The sequence below is a fragment of the Psittacula echo genome, assembly GCF_963264785.1.
Source record: "Psittacula echo genome assembly, chromosome: 28".
In the NCBI taxonomy this organism is placed as follows: Eukaryota; Metazoa; Chordata; class Aves; order Psittaciformes; family Psittacidae; genus Psittacula; species Psittacula echo.
The window spans coordinates 2,533,026-2,551,948 of record NC_137763.1 but is presented as its reverse complement, the minus strand read 5'-3'; the positions used below and the strand labels follow the sequence as shown (position 1 = coordinate 2,551,948).

At 51.9% G+C, this 18,923-nt stretch overlaps 1 protein-coding gene across 21 annotated transcripts in view; it reads right to left on the bottom strand.

Annotated features, from left to right (window-relative positions):
- Positions 1-18,923, bottom strand: part of LOC308230874 (E3 ubiquitin-protein ligase rnf213-alpha-like) — a 55,023-nt gene that overhangs the window by 18,661 nt on the left and 17,439 nt on the right. For all 21 annotated transcript variants that reach the window (XR_013958583.1, XR_013958584.1, XM_080635845.1 and 18 more), the window contains 22 exons: positions 18,779-18,901; positions 18,597-18,695; positions 18,343-18,471; positions 17,980-18,181; positions 16,971-17,147; positions 16,486-16,617; positions 15,747-16,321; positions 14,883-15,048; positions 14,400-14,617; positions 13,882-14,016; positions 13,423-13,602; positions 10,259-11,738; positions 9,789-9,982; positions 9,486-9,641; positions 4,827-8,387; positions 4,273-4,406; positions 4,060-4,155; positions 2,853-2,968; positions 2,515-2,643; positions 1,706-1,770; positions 1,110-1,254; positions 537-678 (listed from right to left, as the gene is read on the bottom strand). Coding sequence is in view for 19 of the 21 variants with exons in the window: in XM_080635845.1 (XP_080491971.1) it covers positions 537-678; positions 1,110-1,254; positions 1,706-1,770; positions 2,515-2,643; positions 2,853-2,968; positions 4,060-4,155; positions 4,273-4,406; positions 4,827-8,387; positions 9,486-9,641; positions 9,789-9,982; positions 10,259-11,738; positions 13,423-13,602; positions 13,882-14,016; positions 14,400-14,617; positions 14,883-15,048; positions 15,747-16,321; positions 16,486-16,617; positions 16,971-17,147; positions 17,980-18,181; positions 18,343-18,471; positions 18,597-18,695; positions 18,779-18,901 (8,354 nt within the window). In the remaining 2 variants the exon portion in view is untranslated. The remainder of the gene's footprint in view (positions 1-536; positions 679-1,109; positions 1,255-1,705; positions 1,771-2,514; positions 2,644-2,852; positions 2,969-4,059; positions 4,156-4,272; positions 4,407-4,826; positions 8,388-9,485; positions 9,642-9,788; positions 9,983-10,258; positions 11,739-13,422; positions 13,603-13,881; positions 14,017-14,399; positions 14,618-14,882; positions 15,049-15,746; positions 16,322-16,485; positions 16,618-16,970; positions 17,148-17,979; positions 18,182-18,342; positions 18,472-18,596; positions 18,696-18,778; positions 18,902-18,923) is intronic.

Genomic DNA, 18,923 nt, shown 5'->3' with positions numbered 1-18,923 from the left:
GTGGAGACGAGGCCCTCAGTGCTATGGGTTGGTGGTGGCCTTGGCAGTGCTTGGGCAACAGCTGGGCTTGATGGTGACTTAAATGGTCTTTTCCAACCTCGATTCAATGATTCTGTGATTCTGAGGATGCCCAGTGTGGACGTCCAGGCTTGACACAAACCCGCCCTTGTCTATCTCAAAGTCAACCAACGTCGTTTGCTGCCAGAAAAGCCCTTCCAAAAGAAGGTTCCTCAAAATCAACAGTCCTCTTACAGAGGTTTTTTTAGGCGGCTGTTGGGATGATGACTTTTGAGCAGCCCTTACACCCTTTCCTAGGCTAGAATCCTAGATTGGTTTGGGTTGGAAGGGACCTTAAAGACAATCAAGTTCCAGCCCCCTGCCACGGGCAGGGACACCTTCCACTAGGGCACGTTGTATTTCTACACTTCTTGGCTGTCACATCTTTGTCTCTAAGCAAAGGGCCTCACACTTCACGCAGAGCAGTTTTAGGAGGAGGATTACCTGACATGAGGGAGGTGGCTCACAGCCAGCCCTACCTGAAGGATGTGTCTTCCAGGATGAAGTCAGTGGAGAATGCCCTGTGGGAAACCCATTCCCTTGGATCTTGTATGGGTTTCTCACGCTCTTGGAGGAGGTAACAAACTCTCTTCCTCAAGATGGTCATAAAGTGGCTGGAAACTAATGACAAAACCAGGCTGGTTAAAACCCTCCTGGTCCACATCTCCAAGTCAGAGACTCCATCAAAACCCTGCAAGTGGTTTTGGTTGCCAGTTCTCCACTCAAAAATCCCACCACCTCAAGGTCTTCTCTCAGTCCTATGCAGAAATCAAATTCCACTGGCAAGTGACATCTCTCTGGGACCATCTACCAGGGCCTGCAGCAAAGCTTGGTGGTTTCGTACAGCTCTGGATCATGTCCGTAAGGGACAGTGCAAGGAGGTCGTGGAAGCCCCATGCAACCTTGTCCTCTCTCTGATGGGTGCTTCTCCACCCACAATGGCTTTGAGAGACACTAGAACTGGCTCTTAACCTGCTTGTTGTCTTCTGCCAGCCACACAGCCTGCTACCTGCAACAATGAGCCCCTTCTAGTTCTCTCTGCTCAGTCTTACCTCTATTCTGAGGGTGGAAAAGCAGGTTGTGAACGATCTTGAGTCTCTCTCTTGGACGCTGGCTGTTGTCCCTCTTGTCCTCCAGCTGGACCACAGCCTTCTGGATGCTCCCTTTGATCACTGCGTCCACGTTGAGAAACCGTGGCTGGAAAAGACTGGAGGTCACTTGATTGCTTGATACTACTTTGCTCTCATTTGCCTGGGGACACTTGTCCTGGGACATCATCTTCTCCAGAACTTAGCAGAGGGGGCTCCAAGCTCTATACCCATCTCACCTTCCCAATAAGCGCTGGCTAAGGCAGTCCCTGGGCTGTGTGGGGCTGCTAATGTCCCTGCTAATGGGACAAGGCTTTGGTGGTGGTGGCAAAAGGCTCCTGGTCTTGTGCCAGTCGCTCACAGTGGGGCTGGGAGACCACCACCCTACTTCAAAATCCCAACATCAGCAGGAAGACCTGCAGCTATTCTTCCCTCTGACAAGGCACAGGCCAAGCAAAGACCTTCAAAAGCAGATCCCAAGGTGTCTGTTGAGCCCCACGTCAGTTCTTGCCCAGCGACAACCAACAAAAATGAGGAAAGATAAAAAGGAGAAACCATACGTTTTCTTCTGGGTGAAGACCTGACTCAGTGAGGCTTCCCAGGGCAGCAGAATCCTCTGGAGATCCTGAAATCACAGTCAACCACACAACTCGGCTCTTAAAAGCCCAAGACGAGATACTTTCATCCACAGGAGGTGTTGAGAGTCTCTCAGTAATCATAGAATCCTAGAATACTTAGGGTTGGAAAGGACTTTAACATCATCCAGTTCCAACTCCCCTGCCGTGGGCAGGGATGCCTCACACTACGCCCAACCTGGCCTTGAACACTGCCAGGGATGGAGCATTTACTACTTCTTTTGGTAACCTGTTCCAGGTGCCTCAGCACCCTCACAGTAAAGAACTTCTTCCTTAGATCTAACCTGAAGAATCATGGAATGGTTTGGGTGGAAGGGACATTAAAGCCCCCTGCCCCAACCCCCTGCCACGCTCAGGGACACCTTCCACTAGAGCAGCTTGCTTCGAGACCCTGTGTCCAACATGGCCTTGAGCACTGCCATAATCAACAGGGAGAAATAAAGCAATACTGGGGTGTGGAAGTCACCCAGCAGCTTGGTGTCAGCTTCTTGGTGACACGAGACCTTCTGGCTTGGGGAGCAATTGGCTGGACACCTTGAACGAAGAACGTGGATTCAAGGAGCCCCCTGGAGTTGGTTTGCAATGATGGATCCAACCGCTTCTACCCCGTTTGACCAACCATTTAGCTGAAGAGTGGGGCCTATCCACAGGTGGGACATCTAAGGATGGGGCAGTGGGTTTCTGGAGGGGACAGCAGTGGGGAGATGGTGGATTTATGGTGAGAGACTTCTTACCTGTTGGGAGATGCTGCAGGGAGCTGCTTGTGAAAATCTCAGCAATGGTCATTTTGGAGAGCTGGCCGAGATTGGCCTGAAAGTTCTCTGGGGGCATTAGGTCATCCAAGTGGATGGACTTCCAGTCACCTGGCCGGGTAAGAAGATGGATCAGCCCATCTGCTCTCTTTTGGTGCATCAGCCATTTGGAAACCCAGGGAGCTTGACTGCTTGGATTTACCAGACAGCCTGGGCAGGAAGGTGGTGAGAGAAGCTCCACCACCTCACAGGTCTTTTCTGCACACTTTCATCTTCCCTTCCAACTCCTTTCCCAACCCAGGTTGTGAGCATGGCCTTACCGCTGTCGAAAGCCAGGTAGCTGCACCCGCCCAGGACCCGCGGGACTTTAGTGATCAGCACCACGTGCAGCAGATGGGGGCTGGCCGACCTCTGTCGCTCGTCAGTGATGCAGTACCTGGAAGCATCAGAAGGTCAGAGCTGGTTGATTCCAGACTTGACTGATCTCTCCAAGCAACGGCTGCATCTCCTATCTCAGGAACCCTTCTGCAAAGGCTGCAGATGGCTGAACAGGCTTTCTTGGGTGAATGCTACACCAAGGAGGCGTTCTTTCTGGCGGTCTTGGCTAAAGAGAAGCTCAGGGTGAGCCATCAACATGTGCTTGCAGCCCAGAACCCAGCCATGGGCTGACTGATCCCCAGAGCGTGAGCAGCACCTCAGAGAGGGGATTCTCTCCCTCTGCTGCACTCTGGTGAGATCCTCTCCTGCAGTCCTGATCCAGCTCTGGCGCAGCAGCACCAGAGGGATGTGGAGCTGTTGGAGCGAGGCCAGAGGAGGCCACGGAGCTGCTGCAAGGGCTGGAGCAGCTCTGCTCTGGAGCCAGGCTGAGAGAGCTGGGCTGGGTCAGCCTGGAGAAGAGAAGGCTCCTGAAGGGGAGACCTTAGAGCAGCTCCAGTGCCTGAAGGGGCTACAGGAAACCTGGAGAGGGGTTTCTACAACAGCGTGTAGGGACGGGACAAGGACTAACATCTTCCAATAGGAAGATGAAGAATTAGATGGGATATAAGGAAGAAGCTCTTCCCTGTGAGGGTGCTGAGGCGCTGGCACAGGGTGCCCAGAGAAGCTGTGGCTGCCCCATCCCTGGCAGTGTTCAAGGCCAGGTTGGACACAGGGGCTTGGAGCAAGCTGCTCTAGTGGAAGGGGTCCCTGCCCATGGCAGGGGTTGGAACTGGATGAGATGATTCGATAATGGTTGGTGCAACCTGCTACAACCCCAGGAGCAAATGAAACCAGAGAGTCCAAAGCAGAGCCCGGTTCACATCTTAGGGGTGGGGAAAAATGTCCTGTCATGGTTTCTGAGAAGTGTGTTTTGCCTGGCAGAAGAAAGAAGGGAGGAGGAAGAAGCCAACAAGGAAGAAAGGAGGAAGAGAGAAAGAATGGAGGAAGAAAGAAGGAAGGAGGAAAAGGAGGAAAGATGACAAAGGACAAAGTACAATGAAGGGTGGAGGAAGAAGAAGGAAGATGAAGGGGTCAAGGGAGGCTGCTTACTTGGCACAGGCCAGGAGTCTTTTGCTGCTCTGCGGCTCATCGAAATGAAACTGGACAAGGAGCAACTTGGCTTCTTGGGGCTCATGGAAGAAATTCCTACAAGGAAATGGCTTCTTTAATGTTTTCTCCTTGAAAAGTCTCACCCCACCCCCAAAGCAGCATGAGAAGTGGACATCACCTGCAAGATTTAAGGAAAGAAAGATCAAAGCTCACCTGAGGTCCTGGCGGAAAGCATGTTCGGTGTCAAACTGGCTTAGGAAAAGGCAGCGGGTTGTGTTGGGGAGGTCGAGCATCTTCCTCAGCATTTCTACATCCTTCTGGTTGAGCAGCCTGGCATGGGTGGAAACCTGCAGCAGAAAGGCACATCAAACCTGGATGTCATGCTGCCTTAAAGGGGTGAGATACTCTGAGGCATCTCTGTTGGTGCTTGGTGCTCATCTACAGGCAACTGGAAGGTGCCTTGAGTAGGTCCCATCTGCCTCAAGAGCAAGGGCTGTAGATGACCACAGAGGGGACAGAAGCCCATCATCTTCCTGGTCCAACCTAGATAAAAGGGCCGTCACGGAATCATGGAATGGTTTGGGTTGGAAGGGACATTAAAGCTCATCCAGTTCCAACCCCCTGCCACAGGCAGGGACACCTTCCACTAAAGCAGGTTGCTCACAGCCCCGTCCAACCTGACCTAGAGCACTGCCGGGGACAGGGCCACCATGCTCACTTGGAATACAAACAGCACCTTTGGGCTCTTTACAGCCAAGCATGAGTACCTGCAGGCACAGCCCAGTGGTGCTCCCTTTCTCCTGCTGGTTCATCATCTCCCCTAAGAGACTGGCCAGGCTGTTGTGCTTCTGCTCGATGAAATACAGGTCCTGGATCTGCTCAGCATCCTTCAGAGCGGAGCACTTGAGGCGCAGGATGGAGTCGGGGGTGGCACACTCCACCAGTCTGCTTTTGGCAGCAGAGAGGACTGGCTCTCCGTAGCGCTCGTAGGCTCCACAGTGGATGTGCTGGGAGCTCTCCAGCACGATGGCAGCAGCCGTGTCACCACTGAAGCCGATGAAGACATCCTCGGGAGCGAGAGTGTGGGACCACCCGCTGAACAAATCGGGCTTCTTGATGCTGATAAACCATGTGGCCCATTGGTTCAGATCCTGCCTCAGGTCTTGCTGTTGCAGGTTGAGGATGGTGCTCATGTCCAAGCAATGCTTCTCCAGACGGCTCAGCAGAGGAGTGGGGAACTGCCTGTAGACCACTTCCTGCTCCTCTATAACAACCAGCCGGAATTCCTCCTTCACACGGCTCTTCACAGCGTGGGTGCCGAGGCCCAGGTCAACGTAGAAATTATCCCCCAGGCTGACAAAGCATTGGTTGAGGGTGTCATAAAGGCTCTCATAAAGGTTCTGGATGTTCAGGAGGATCACAGGCCTCCCGATCTCCATGCATGTTTTCACCCTGTTCACCGAGCGGCACACCTGGGAGTAATCCTGGTCCTGGGGGAAACCGGAGCCGAAGATGACGTCGCAGTTCCTGATGTCGATGAGCCGCATCATCCGGAGGATCTGGAAGGCAGCGTTGTTGGTCGTCAGCAGCAGGAGGTACCGGGACACGGCTCCCGCTTGCTGCGGAGCCATGTTCTCTTCCAGCAGACGGATGCAGCTGGTTTTCTTCTCGCTGGAGAGCTGGAACTCGCTGGTGCAATTACAGAAGATTCCCAGTGGATAGATATCTTTGGAGCCTCCAAAGTTTCTCTGAATGGCCTTTATGAGGAGCTCCTCCTGAGAACTGCACTTCATGTCCTGTGTGTAGGACATGACCGTTTTGATTAAGCTGTAGAAATCCCGAAGCCCAAAGAATTCTGTTGGCTGCGTTTGCAGCACTTTGAGGTAGAATTTTGCCAAGATGGGGAACAAATGCTCGATCCTGTCCTGATGGGGCTGGTCAGCGCAGATGCCTTTGGCAGTCTTCACCAGCTCCTCCTCGTCAGGTTCAGTCCGAAAGACAAGGAGGCCCCTGTTCATTTTGGCAGGGTCCAAGGCCCAGTTGGAGATCCCCACAAAGCCAACTTTCTTGTAAGCCTCCAGATCCTCATCATCGACACATCCGTCTTCCAGAAGAGGATGCAGTGCCTTCAAGGGCATGTCAGGTGAGTCTTCTGCAAGGCCAATCTCATTCAGCAGGACCACAGAAGCAAATTCATTCAGATTCTTGCCCTTCTGGAACTGAGCACATTGTTGGAACGTGGAGATGATGCCTTCTGGTTTTGAATGGGGGCTGCACTGGAAGGAGATCAGCTGGACCTCTTTGCATGCTTTCAACAATGGTTTGCTAGACCACGGGCCTTTCATGGCATGTACAGCAATGGTTTTGGAGAGAGATTTGGAGCTTCCCGGCTTCCCAACCAGAAAGAGCGGCACCCGGAGGTCCATGCAGACAACCATCATGAAGATGTTCTCCCTCAGAGCATTGTTGCAGGCTGTAGCCTTGGGAATGGTGACGTTATCCAGGAACACCTCTTGGCACAGCTCAATCTCTTGCTGTAGCCGGGATGCAGGGACAGAGAAACATTTGGCAATCTCCTCCAGGTACTCTTGGCGGCTTTCCAGAGACACATAATAGCAGACTCCCACTGAAAGGAGCAAAGCCCTTTGTGCATCGTTGAAGGTTGGCTCCTCTTGCTCTTCATGCCGCTTCCTCTTCTTATCAATCTCATGGAAGAGCAGCTCTCTTAAGTCGTAAAACCAGAGCAGGACTTGCATACAGCGCTCTATGTCCCGGAGGCTGGCCACCCTGCACTCATCCTTCCTCTCCCTCAGGAACTTCTGGGAGGCTGAGATGACATTGGTGAAGACATCCAGGTTCCTGGCGGGGATCTTGGTCTCCACCATGGACTTCACAATCTCCCTGATGTACAGGTTTTGTGTCTTCTCATTCAGCTCCCCAAAGTCCCAGACCAGAGGCAATAAACTGGGAGGAAGGGGCTGCACCCGGTACACCAACTGCCGCAGGGGGACGTAACCCAGCTTCTCTGGGGTGTCTCCACTCCGCACTCGGTATCCCAAGCCAGCTTTCTCCAGTTTCTCAATGGTGGCCTTGGTGTGTTTCCTGTAAGGGTTGCAAGCAGCCACCACTTTTAAGCGGCCGGTGGGAATCCTCTTGCCATTGACGCTGCGGTCACAGAGCACCTCTTTGATGGCAAAGATTGCCTCTGAGGTGTTTGCTTCATCGAAGAAGAGCACCGTGTCCACATTGTGCTCTTCCTCGTTGGTGCGGGCCAGCTCCACAGCCCTCCTCACCTTCTCCCGGATAGTCTTGGAGGTGGTGCCACCATGAACTCGTACCACCATCATGTTCTGGAGTTTCCTGCCTGCCCTTTGCAGGTTGCACATGAACTGCACCAGCTTTGTCTTCCCACAGCCTGTTTCACCCATGATGATCACAGGGATGCCACACTGGAACCTCAGGTGGATAGCCAACATCTTCATGGTGTTGTCCAGGGTCAGCTGGTATGAAGGATCTGGATCTTCCTGGCATTTCACCCCAAAGACCCTGCAGAGGGCCTCCAATTGCTCGGGCCTGGATAACTTTTCAAATTCCTTGTTGAAGGGAACCTTCTGGCGCTTCAAGGTGGTGTATAAGCTCTTGCTCAGAACCGCCGTCTCCAAAACAGCCTTGGAGTATGCGTCAATAGCATCAAGGTTATTGTTGATATGGAACCCCAAAAACTCCATGGAGTCACCCTCAGCGTGGAAGACTATGTAAGGGTGAGACTCCTGTTCCCACCGGCGTCTTAGCTGGTGCTCCCTCAGAACATCGTCCATCTCCTTCCCCTCCTCTCTGGGCACGCTTTCATCAGACACATTGAGGGATGGTATGGCAAAGTCCTTGGACATGGTGATCATGAACTTGATGACGAATGTTTTGAAGCCAGAGAAGTCTGTTCCAACCACCGGGCTGCAGAAGACCGATTTCTCACACTTCTGTAGCTGGAAGTTCAAGAAGTGGGTGAAGTTGCTGAGCTCGGTCCAGGAGGGGTTGCTTCTCCCACAGAACTCCATCAAGCACTGCAGGCATTCCTTCTCTGCCCCTGACACTTTGCTAGGGACAAAAGTGAAATGGTCAAGGTTTTCCTTCTGTTTGTATCTGCTGAGGTATTGGTAGGACCTCTGGAAAACTTCACTGTTCAGCTTGTCCCGGTCAAACTGTTCCTCCCTGGGTTCCGCGGGAGGGATGGGGCTGGGATGTTCCAGCAGGCTGAGCACCCGCAGTGGTGATATGCACTCCACGGTAGGAAAAAGATCGAGGATTCCTTTTTCCGTTTCAATGGACATCTACAAGAAGAGGACACAAGTCACCATGAGGACAGGTCTCCAGCCTCCCCCTTTGCTTAAATCATCAGAACACCCTTTTTAATTCTCTCCTGGTCACAAATGGTTCAGAAAGTTGCGAATAAATGTGGAAATGCCAAGATTGCTCCAAGTGGATTGGACTCATACAACCATGGGATAGTTTGGGTTGGAAAGGACCTTAAGCCTCACCAGTTCCAACCCCCTGCTTCTGGTTGCTTCTGTGTGGGTCAGACTTCATCCCACTGGAGAGGCAGACTCTATATTGTGCATGGCTCTGGTGGAGACACCAGAGTTTATTAAGTTAAATAGAATCCAAGACTTGTTAGTGTTAGAAGGGACCTCTGGAGGTCATCCAGTCCAACCCCCCTGCCAAGGCAGGGCCACCCAGACCAGGGCACACAGGAAGGTGTCCATGGTGCGTTTGGGATGTCTGCAGAGAGGGAGACTCCACAACCCCCTTGGGCAGCCTGTGCCAGGGCTCTGCCACCCTCCCATGAAGAAGTTCTTCCTCACTTTGAGGTTGTGTTTTAATTTATGGCCATCACGCCTCATCCTGTCACTGGGCATCGCTGGAACGTCTCTGGCACCATCCTCCTAGCACCCACCTTTGAGATATTGATCAGACCCCTGATCACCCTTCTGGCTTCAGCTGGACACTCTCCAGTAGCTCCTTGTCTTTCTTATACAGAGGAGCCCAGAACTGGACACAGTGCTACACTAGGACACAGAACTGGACACAACCTCACTAGGGCTGAACAGAGGGGGAGGGTCACCTCCCTCAACCTGCTGGTCACACACCAGGAGACTCTTGTCCCTCTGGGCTGCAAGGGCACACTGCCAGCTTGTAGTCAACTTGTCATCCACCAACACTCCCAGGTCCTTCTCACTCCCTAGTAGGGCAGTCCCCAAACTGTACTGGTACTTGGGGTTCTTCCTCCTCCACTTGCTCTTGTTGAACCTCATTAGGTTTCTCTAAACACAACTCTCCAGCCTATCAAGGCCTTGCTGAATGGCAGCATGGCCTTGAGGTTCCTCAGCCTTAACGGTTCCTCCTGCGTGAGTGCAGATCCCCCAGGATACCTCTTTCTTCCTTGTACTGCTGACATCCTTCCCTCTTGCCAAATACTCAATCAAGTAAAGATGAGAAGCTTTGCACTTCCAGACGAAGCCGTCGGGCCTTTGGATGTGCCGCAGGATGCACAGCTCAATCAGCAGCCGGTAGAGGCCCTTCGATACCTAGGAGGGGAAGAGAAACACCATAAAATTGGTGCACAAGGCTTCCAAAACACGCTGCTACAGCTGAGTTTCCACCCCCTCCTCCTCCCCATTCCTTGTGTGTAGGGTCTTCTGTGTTCCACCACCTCTTCTTGTCCAGGCACTCACCACTGGAGACACATCGATGTGGAAGATGCTGGGCTGATTTCCAGTTGCAGACTCCTCAACAGAGAAGAGTTCCTCCACAAACAACTGGAAATCGATGTCCGACTCCACCAGCCTGATGGTTTTCTGAAGCGGTAGCGTGCCACCCAGCTGAGCATGGACCTTCCCAATGGTATTGGTCACAAAGAGAGACTTCCCTAAGGAGTGGGAAGAGGTGATGGTGAATCAATCCACCCTTCTACACTTGCATGAGACCCAAGCCAAGGAAATTTCTCCCCAGAAGCACCGTGGGCCACCTTCATAGAATCACGGAATGGTCTGGGTTGAAAGGGACCTCGGACATCATTCAGTTCCAGCCCCCTGCCATGGGCAGGGACACCTTCCACTAAACCAGGTTGCTTAAAGCCCCATCCACCCTGACCTTGACAACTTGGTTTGAGCTATGACACAGAATAGGACTCCCCTAAACATACCCATCCCTGCTTGCTTCGAGAAGACCAGCTTTATGTTCTGCTGATGGGGCTCTTCAAAGGCTTGAGCGACGGGGGATGTCCCACTTGGCACTTTGAGGTGCATCTTCAGGTAGGTCTGGATTTCTGTGTTGGAGTAGCATGGGAAAGTCATCTTGTAGGCATCGAAGGCTGTGATAACGTAGGAGCTGGGAGCTTTGGCATTGCAGAAGATGATGAACCTGTAGTTGGGGATGCCAGAAGATTGCACCAGGCGGAAGAAGTGGAACTCGAGCTGTTTAGAAACTTTATAGACTAATTTATCAGCACCCAGCAAGCAGTAGATCTTCTGGTCTTGAGAACCTGGAGCAAGAGCTCTTCTGACAAGTAGCTCCACCTCCTCCTCATGCGTGTTGGACGTGCACACCAGAACCTCATCGAATGTCGGGAGAGGCGCCGTCTCAGTGTGTCGGTAGAGGAATAACATGTTGGGCAACATCTCCTCCTCCTTGCACGTGATGAGAATTGGTTTCCCCACTTCAAAGCCTACAGGTAGACTTCTCTCAACGCGTGTGCTCTCCAGAGCGGCCAAACGCTTCAGTGTCTCCCCAAAAACATCCAAACCTATGTATTTATCGGAAACCAGGCCAGGGAATTTCTTGCAGTAGGCATCCCAGATGAGGTTCACCTTGTCATAAAGAGATGGCAAGCTCTCAAAGGAAGTAGCCAATTCATGCTGTGCCAGGGAGCTGAAGGAGACCTGGTCAACGTCACTGGGCTTGGTCTTAAACTTACGGCTCCTCTGCAGGAAAGTTTCTCTTGTCTCTTCATAGGACTTGCTGAGCTGCTCAACCAAGTCCTTGTCTTCACCCTGCTCAAAGGCAAAATCCATCAGCATCTGCTCCGTGATGGGTGAATGAGGGGAGGTTTCCAAGCAGTTCTGCAAGGCCGCCTTTGCCACTGCCTCATTGTAGCCTGACTCAGCCAAGCTCCGGATGAGCTGGGGGAAGCGGATGATGTAGTCCTGCCACGTAACCGATTCCTCGCCTTCCGCCAACGTAGGGATGGACTCCAGGGGAGTCATCAGCGCATCCCGCAGGGCTCTTTGGATATCTTCTGCTCGGATGTCATGCTTGATGATGGAAAGCATGATGAGAACCTGTGGTTCTGTGATGCCTTTCTGGACTCTGGCCAGCTGGCTGCACAGATAGAAGAGCTGGTGGGCAGTGAACAGGTTGAGATGATAGTAGGTGTCCCTTTGAGTCTCCAGGTACTTCTTCCACTTGGCCAAGCAATGCTCCATGGCTTTTGAGAGGCTGCCCAGCTCCTCCAGGAGGGGCCTCGTGCTCTGAACAAGGATCCCAGCAATGCCAAACTCCGTGTAGACTTTCACGTGTTGCTGCGGGTGGCAGTAGATATCAGCCTTCCAGTCGATGAAGAGGATGTTGCCAACACTGAGAAGCTCCAGGTACAACTTGGCAACTGTTTCCACTTTTTCCAGTATCTGTAACACATCAAAGACACAACAGGGGATGGATCACCTACTGCAGCATGTTCTCAGCAGCTTCCTAACACTGCCCAGGTCCTGTGCTTCCAGTACAAGAGAGACACAGATGTAACAGGCAGGGAGGATGAGGAAGGTACTGGAGCTTTTGGCTGCGTGGCTGATTTGCTCTTCTACAATCACCTTTCAGAAGCCGGATCTACCCTTGAGAAGCCAGGTCTACCCTTGAGGAGCCGGGTCTACCCTTGAGAAGCCGGGTCTACCCTTGAGGAGCCCGGTCTACCCTTGAGGAGCCCGGTCTACCTTTGAAAAGTTGGGTCTGTTGGGATTTATCTGACCAACTGGGTCAACGCCATCTTCACCAAGAAGCTGTCCAGACCTCTACAGAGTTTCAGATTAAACTTAGAGAAAACGAAGGAGTTTTGGGCACCAGAGAAGAGTAGGGGGCTGCTGGTGTATAAGGATACAAGAGGAAAATGCACATGAAATGTCTCAAGGGAACTGGGGCATGTTCCTCTGAGAAGGACAAGTGGGGAGCCAAGCCAAGGATGGAAATCTCAGGCTTGATGCTTCCTAGAGGATGCCTCATTGAGAGGATCCTGCTGACAAAGCCTCCTGACTCCAGCTATGGGAAGCAGCACACTCACAGGCTCTGATCCTGCTGGGGGACGTCCGTCCCCTGGGATTCTACTGGAGGTGCATCACACCAAGCTGTGAGGAGTCCGAGAGACTCGTGGAGAGAGTCAGGGACAGATAATTACTTCATCCAGGTGCCAGGCAGCCTGTCCAGATGAAGTGCATCACCAGACCTGGAGCTCACCAACATGGATGAACTCTTGAGGGATGTCCAGGCTGGTGACAGCCTGGGCTCCAGGGATCATACCCTGGTGGGCAACCTTAAGGAAAGTGGGCCGGAAGAGCAGAGACAGGACACTGAAATTTAGGAGAGCAAACATGAATCATGGATTGGTTTGGGTTGGAAAGGACCTTAAAGCACATCCAGCTCCAACCCTGCCATGGGCAGGGGCACCTTCCACTAGAGTAGCCTGATCCAAGCCCTGTCCAACCTGGCCTTGAACACTGCCAGGGATGGGGCAGCCACAGCTTCTCTGGGCATCCTGTGCCAGCACCTCAGCACCCTCACAAGGAAGAACTTCTGCCTAAGAGCTCATTTCAATCTCCTCTGTCAGTTTAAAGCCATTCCCCCTTGTCCCGTCCTCATAGGCCTTGCTAAAAGCTCATCTTTCTTACAAGCCTGCTCTAGTGGAAGGTGTCTCTCTCAGTGGCAGGGGGGGTTGGAACTGGATGAACTTCAAGGTCCCTTTCAACCCAAACCGTTCCGTGATTCTATGAAGGTGGCCCACTGTGCTTCTAGGGAGAGATTTCCTCAGTTTGGGTCTCATGCAGGTTTCAGGTCCTTTCCAACCCAAACCATTCCATGAGTCCCTTCAAAGTGATGTATGAGAGGTTTTGGATAGGCTGTTGGGCACCACAAGTGAGGAACGAGGCCTAGGGAAGCAAATCCCACCTCTGTAGCCTGGGAAGTGGGTGTTATCCTAGAAAGGCCTCCTGAAAGGCCAGAGCTGCAGGTCATGGATGAGTCTCTTGGAAATAATTCCAGAAAATTCCTGAGCCCAACAGGCCCTGCTTTCCAGGCAGACGTTGGTGCTGCCCGGTGACTTACCTCCAAGAAGCGGTTTGTCTCCTCTCTGCCCTGCTCAACTTTGGTGGTGATCAACATAAGCTTGTTCTGGAGCTCCCGGAGCTCAGGAAAGCTGTACTGCTTGTCCTTGGGGGCTGCTGGAGGTGTGGTTCCCTCGCAGTCAGGCAGCAGTCGCAACGAGACACAGTTCTCAAGTGTAGCCTGGGAAGGAAAGAAGTCAATCAAAGTCACCACACGGCCTTCGAGTCAAAATGCTCCCCGTCAGGACTCCACATGTCCCGTACCACTTCCCTTGGAGGGAAGAAAAACCCCTTTTCCACTGAAAATTCTCAAGGTTTAAGAGAAAATGAATGCAAACCCAGCTGGAGATCTGTTGGCAACCTGGAATGCTCATTGGAAGATGATTCCAAGAAAGATCCCTTTTCCCCATAGCATTAAAAAGCAGAACTGTAAAAGAAACCACCTTTTGAGACCCTTCACCTTGCATTTTGGAGGTGCTGAGATGGTAAACTTCCCGTTTCTGTTGATGCTTCTGGCTTGAGAGATCGAAGACTGCTCCACAGAGCCATGAGATTCGTGAACCACCTTTAGCCACTTCTCATCAAAGGAATGCCTCTGCAAAAGAAGAACCAAGGGGAGACCCACTAACCAGCTGGAAGAACAAGGAGCACTACTCCCCCCTCCAATCTGATATGGGTGGTGTTTCTGTGACCATTTCTTCTGAGGATCCTAAGCTGTAGAGTCCAGAACCCATTTCCTCCTATTCACAACACCTACTTAGTCTCCTCCCGCTGCCCGCACGTGTGTGTCAGGTCACTTGAGATGTTCCACCAGGCTTCCGCTCTAAAAAAGAGCCCAGCCTCTGCCCAGGTCCTGCCAGGCCCAGGTGGATGTCATGGGGAAACCATCTTAAATGGTTTTACACACCTATGGGTCAGCAACTGGGCCTCACAGCAAGTGTCCAAGGGGACTTTTAGACATGGGACTTGAAGACTCACCAGCTTCTTGGGAAGCTTCCTGTCTTTGGCGATGGCATCTTTGATGGAAGACAGAGCTTCTGAGAACTGGTCAAAGCCAGCCGTGGGACTCAGGTCTAAGATGATGGGGGCAGAAGCAGCCATGGCATCCCGGAAAAAGCCCACTCGGTCAATATCTATGTCATTTTCACCCACAGAAATGGAGGCCAGTTCCACAAAGACAGGGATTTCTGTCTTGTCTGGGAAGTTGGGAATGAAAAAGGGAGAATAAGAGGGAGATCTGAGGAATTTCTCTGCTCTGACTCATGAAACCCTGTGCTGGATGTGAGGACAACAACTAGGTGTCTTCCCTCTGTCGTTATATCATAGATCCATGGAATGCTTTGGGTTGGAAGGGACCTTAAAGCTCATCCAGTTCCAACCCCCTGCCACGGGCAAAGTCACCTTCCACTAGACCAGATTCAGAGATGTCCATATCTGAGGACTTTCTCCTTTTCAGCCCACCTTTTATTATGGTCTTGATCCAGGAGGTGAAACCTCTCCTTGAACATTCCAGAAGTTCCTTCACAAAGTCCAAAACTCCCTGCGGAATGTCGCTCAAATGTTTTTTCACCTTCATCAAGTCCTGGGTCATAAAATCAAGTCGCTTCTTCTTGAATTCCTGCTTTTCCTGGGGAAAAAAAACCACCACAACCTGTGTCTTTTGGGAAGAGGAGGAAAGAAGCTTGGTCCTACCTCCTCCTCCCTAACCAGATGAGATGTTTGCCTCAAACCCAAGTCTGCTCTCGAATGCATCCCTGTAGGTCTCCACCATCACAGAATCCCAGACCAGGTTGGGCTGGAAGGGACCTTAAAGCTCATGCAGTTTCAACCCCCTGCCACGGGCAGGGACACCTTCCACTAGAGCAGCTTGCTCCAAGCCCCTGTGTCCAACCTGGCCTTGAACACTGCCAGGGATGGGGCAGCCACAGCTTCCCTGGTACCCTGTGCCAGCGCCTCAGCACCCTCATGATGGAAAACTTCTTCTTTATATCCCATCTAATTCTTCCCTCTTCCAGATGGAAGCTGTTTCTCCGTGTCCCATCCCTACATGCTGTTGTAGAAGCCCCTCCCCAGGTTTCCTGTAGCCCCATCAGGCACTGGGGCTGCTCTAAGGTCTCCTCTTTAAGGAGCCTTCTCTTCTCCAGGCTGACCCAGCCCAGCTCTCTCAGCCTGGCTCCAGAGCAGAGCTGCTCCAGCCCTCGCAGCATCCCCATGGCGGGAGGCGGAAGGAATCAAACCTGATGGGATTGAATTTGAAGCTCCCACATGGAGCTTCGGGTGCTCCCAGGAGCACCCACCCCAGGGGCCCACAGGTCTCCTACGTACGTATTTTGCCAGGTCACTGAGAACCTGGAAATCTCCCTTGAGCTGCAGCATCTGTCTCAGGTCCTCGATCACTTTGGCAGTGGTCACCACCTCAGACAGAGTCAGGTAGTTTTCAATCCTCTCCACTGCTCCGGGGATCCAAGCAGCTTTTCCAGGCCTCGTCCCTTCGCTCTCCTCCATGATTTCAAACTCCTTCCAGAGCTGATCCTGCTGTCCCAGCACTCTCTTGAACTGTCTCTCCACCGTCCGCAGGGTGATGGAGAAGTTTTTGAGGGACTGGTAGGTTTCCCTAAAGGCAGCCACGGTTGGCTTGTAAATCTTTTCTTCCACATCTGCTATGGACAAAACTTGGTCTTCAGAGGCCGTGGCTTTGATTTGCTGCACGCTCTTCCCCAACAGCATCTGGAAGCAATGGCTTCTCTTCACTACGTCCAGTTTTTGCATCATGTCCTGATAACCATCGAGGATGTGCAATTCCATTTCACTCGTGCCATCGATGAGGAACTTCCTCACCGAGGTCTGATCCTTAAAGCTGTTGTTGTCCATAATGCTTTTCTCCACGGTGCTTGTATCCACTAAACCAAGTAGGGACAACAAGGAGGAACCCATGTAACACGTTTCTCCATGTCAACACGTGCCCTGATCACATTTCTCTCCACCCCACTGTAAGACTCTGCATTTTAGAAGACATCTCCGCACCCAACAACCACAGCAGGAGCCTCGTTAACCCAACCAGTACCTTTGATCATGTCCTTTATGTCACGGCACAGGCAGAGAAAGGAGTGTCGTTGCTTCTTCTGCTCTTCCAGTTGCTCAAACTCCTGCTTCCTGACCTCCAGCACTTCTGGGAGACACTTGGTGAAAGAGGAATCTGGTAAAAGAAGACCCAGATCTGAAGAAGAACCCTTGGGAAGAGAAAAGCTGTGGGAAAATTAAGCCCACTACCCCAATCCTGGCAATAAATAACACAAGCACCCCAGAACTTCAACTGCATTAAGAAAAAAAAGAGCGGTTTTGCTCCTTCCTGCTTCTCAAATACCTTGAAATCACCCCTTTGGAAGAATGAGCAACTCTTCCACTTGGACTTCCATTTTTTGGGCTCCTCTTGCAGACAATTTGTAGTTTTCATAGACATTCCTAGCATTTTAGGTTGTTATCTCATAGATCTCTCTCTCACTGGCCATGTATCCATGAAAACACACCCAGGTTGGACACTGAACTCACCACAGGTGCACAGCATTTTCATGAACTGCTCTCCATGCTTTAAGATGCTCTCCAGGATGCAGCAGGGAAGGTCTCCCAAGAGAACGCAGCGTCCCACAAAGCAGAAGAGCTCAGACACCCGGTCAAGGAGGGCGTTAGCATCATTGCTGAGCTGAAAACTGAACCTGCCCTCTCCTCCTGGAAAAATCAATGGAATTTCATCAAAGATATGTTTCTTTTGAAGCCAGATCCTCAGGAAGAACCAGCGCATGGGGATCCATCACTCCACCGGTGCCAAGGACAGATGTGCGGTGGCTTTCTAGCTGAACCATCAAAACCAGCATCTTGGGAAGTTCCCAGATTTCCTTTGGAAAACCTTTGGGAAGTTTCCCCTGCCTGAAACAAAGCCTGGAGACCACCCAGGAGATTGTATCTGAGGTTGGGCAGCCAGCTCTGGTGGGCATGGAGGGCTTCCAAGAAGCACAGAAGATGCCGGTTGTCTTTCTTGTGGCCAAGAGGAGGTGATGGGACAATCTCACCACAGCCAACAGCTACTATGGGAAGGGCAGCTATGGAGGCAACCAGCTCAGAGTCTTTCTGGTGGTGCCAGAAGGTGGAGCAGGGAGCAACAGCCACAAACTCTCCTCTTCTCCATGGTCTGAGCAAAGCATGGCTGATACAGGCCTCACACCAGGCTTTGTCCATGGAAACCCTCCAAGTGTGGTGAAGAACCACTCTTGTTCTAATCCTTCACTGTCCTTGTGTGGACAAGGCTCTGGCTCCATTATGTCTTCTCCTCAACAAGCCCCACCCTGGTGGAGTGGTCAATGAAGCACCATTGGGATGGGATGAAGAAACTGAGATGTTTCTTCAATCCTGAATGAAACCTTATTTTCTGCCTTGGAAAATCATTTCCCCTCCCTCTAATTTTGTGTTTCCAATGGAAAGGCTCCTGTGCAATGACCTGGCCTTCCCATCTGGCTTCCAAACCAAAAGTTTTTCCCAAGAAAGCTACACAGGGGACACTCACGGACAACAGAAAGAATTTCGCAGACTTCGGGCCTGTTGAGCAGGTTGGCCAGCACAGGGCCAGTGTTCTCATCAAATGCGGTAACACTTCTCAGCATCTCCATCCCCGAGAACAACCTCTCTATCATAACGGACAGCAGCCTCGGAGCAGATGGTTTCCTTGTCTTGAAGATCACAGAGATCAAGGATGTGAGCATGGATTCCTGGAAGGATGAGAAGTTTCTCCTCTTTAGGAGCTTTGTGGGCTCGTGGCTGCTTCAAAAGAACCTTTCCCCACACTCTTCACCCAACACAGAGCAATGAGAGTCAGCATGGTGGAATGTGGAGACCTCCTGCAGCCCCAGTAGGGGGGGCACTCTCCTACCTTGCTCTTGCCAATGCTTTTGATACACTGGATGACGCTGTTGATAAAGCAGCTCTCCAGCTCTGCTTCATAGCTCTTTTCCATCATCAGGAAATGCTGGCAGAAGTCCATGAGGCGTTTGTCCTCAACCTACAGCAAGGAACCACTTGAGAGGCGGCTGCTTTCCAGGCCTTTACCCACCACGTCACGTCCCACCACTGAGACAAAGACCTGGAGCATCCTCCCCCAGCTGCTGGTGGGTCTCCATAACCTACCTTCTCCAGCCAGTTCTTAATCACATCCTGGAGCAAGCCCTGCCACAACTTGGTCCACCTTGTGCAGACGATCTTCACTGAGAGCAGCTGCTGCCATCTCTGTAGAGGAAGAGCCAAACCCATCAGCTGACCTTGAGAAACACCTGAAGCTACCAATGGCTCATGTTGGCCTCCTCACTCACATCAAAGCTCTTCAGGAAGGATGCCTGCTTCACAGGTGCCTTCTGGAAGCACGTCTGGAGCCACGGCTTGGTGAAACCAGAAAACTCTTCAAACCTCTCCTCCGAGGTGAACAGCTGGAATTCCTTGAGAAACCCAAGAGCAGAA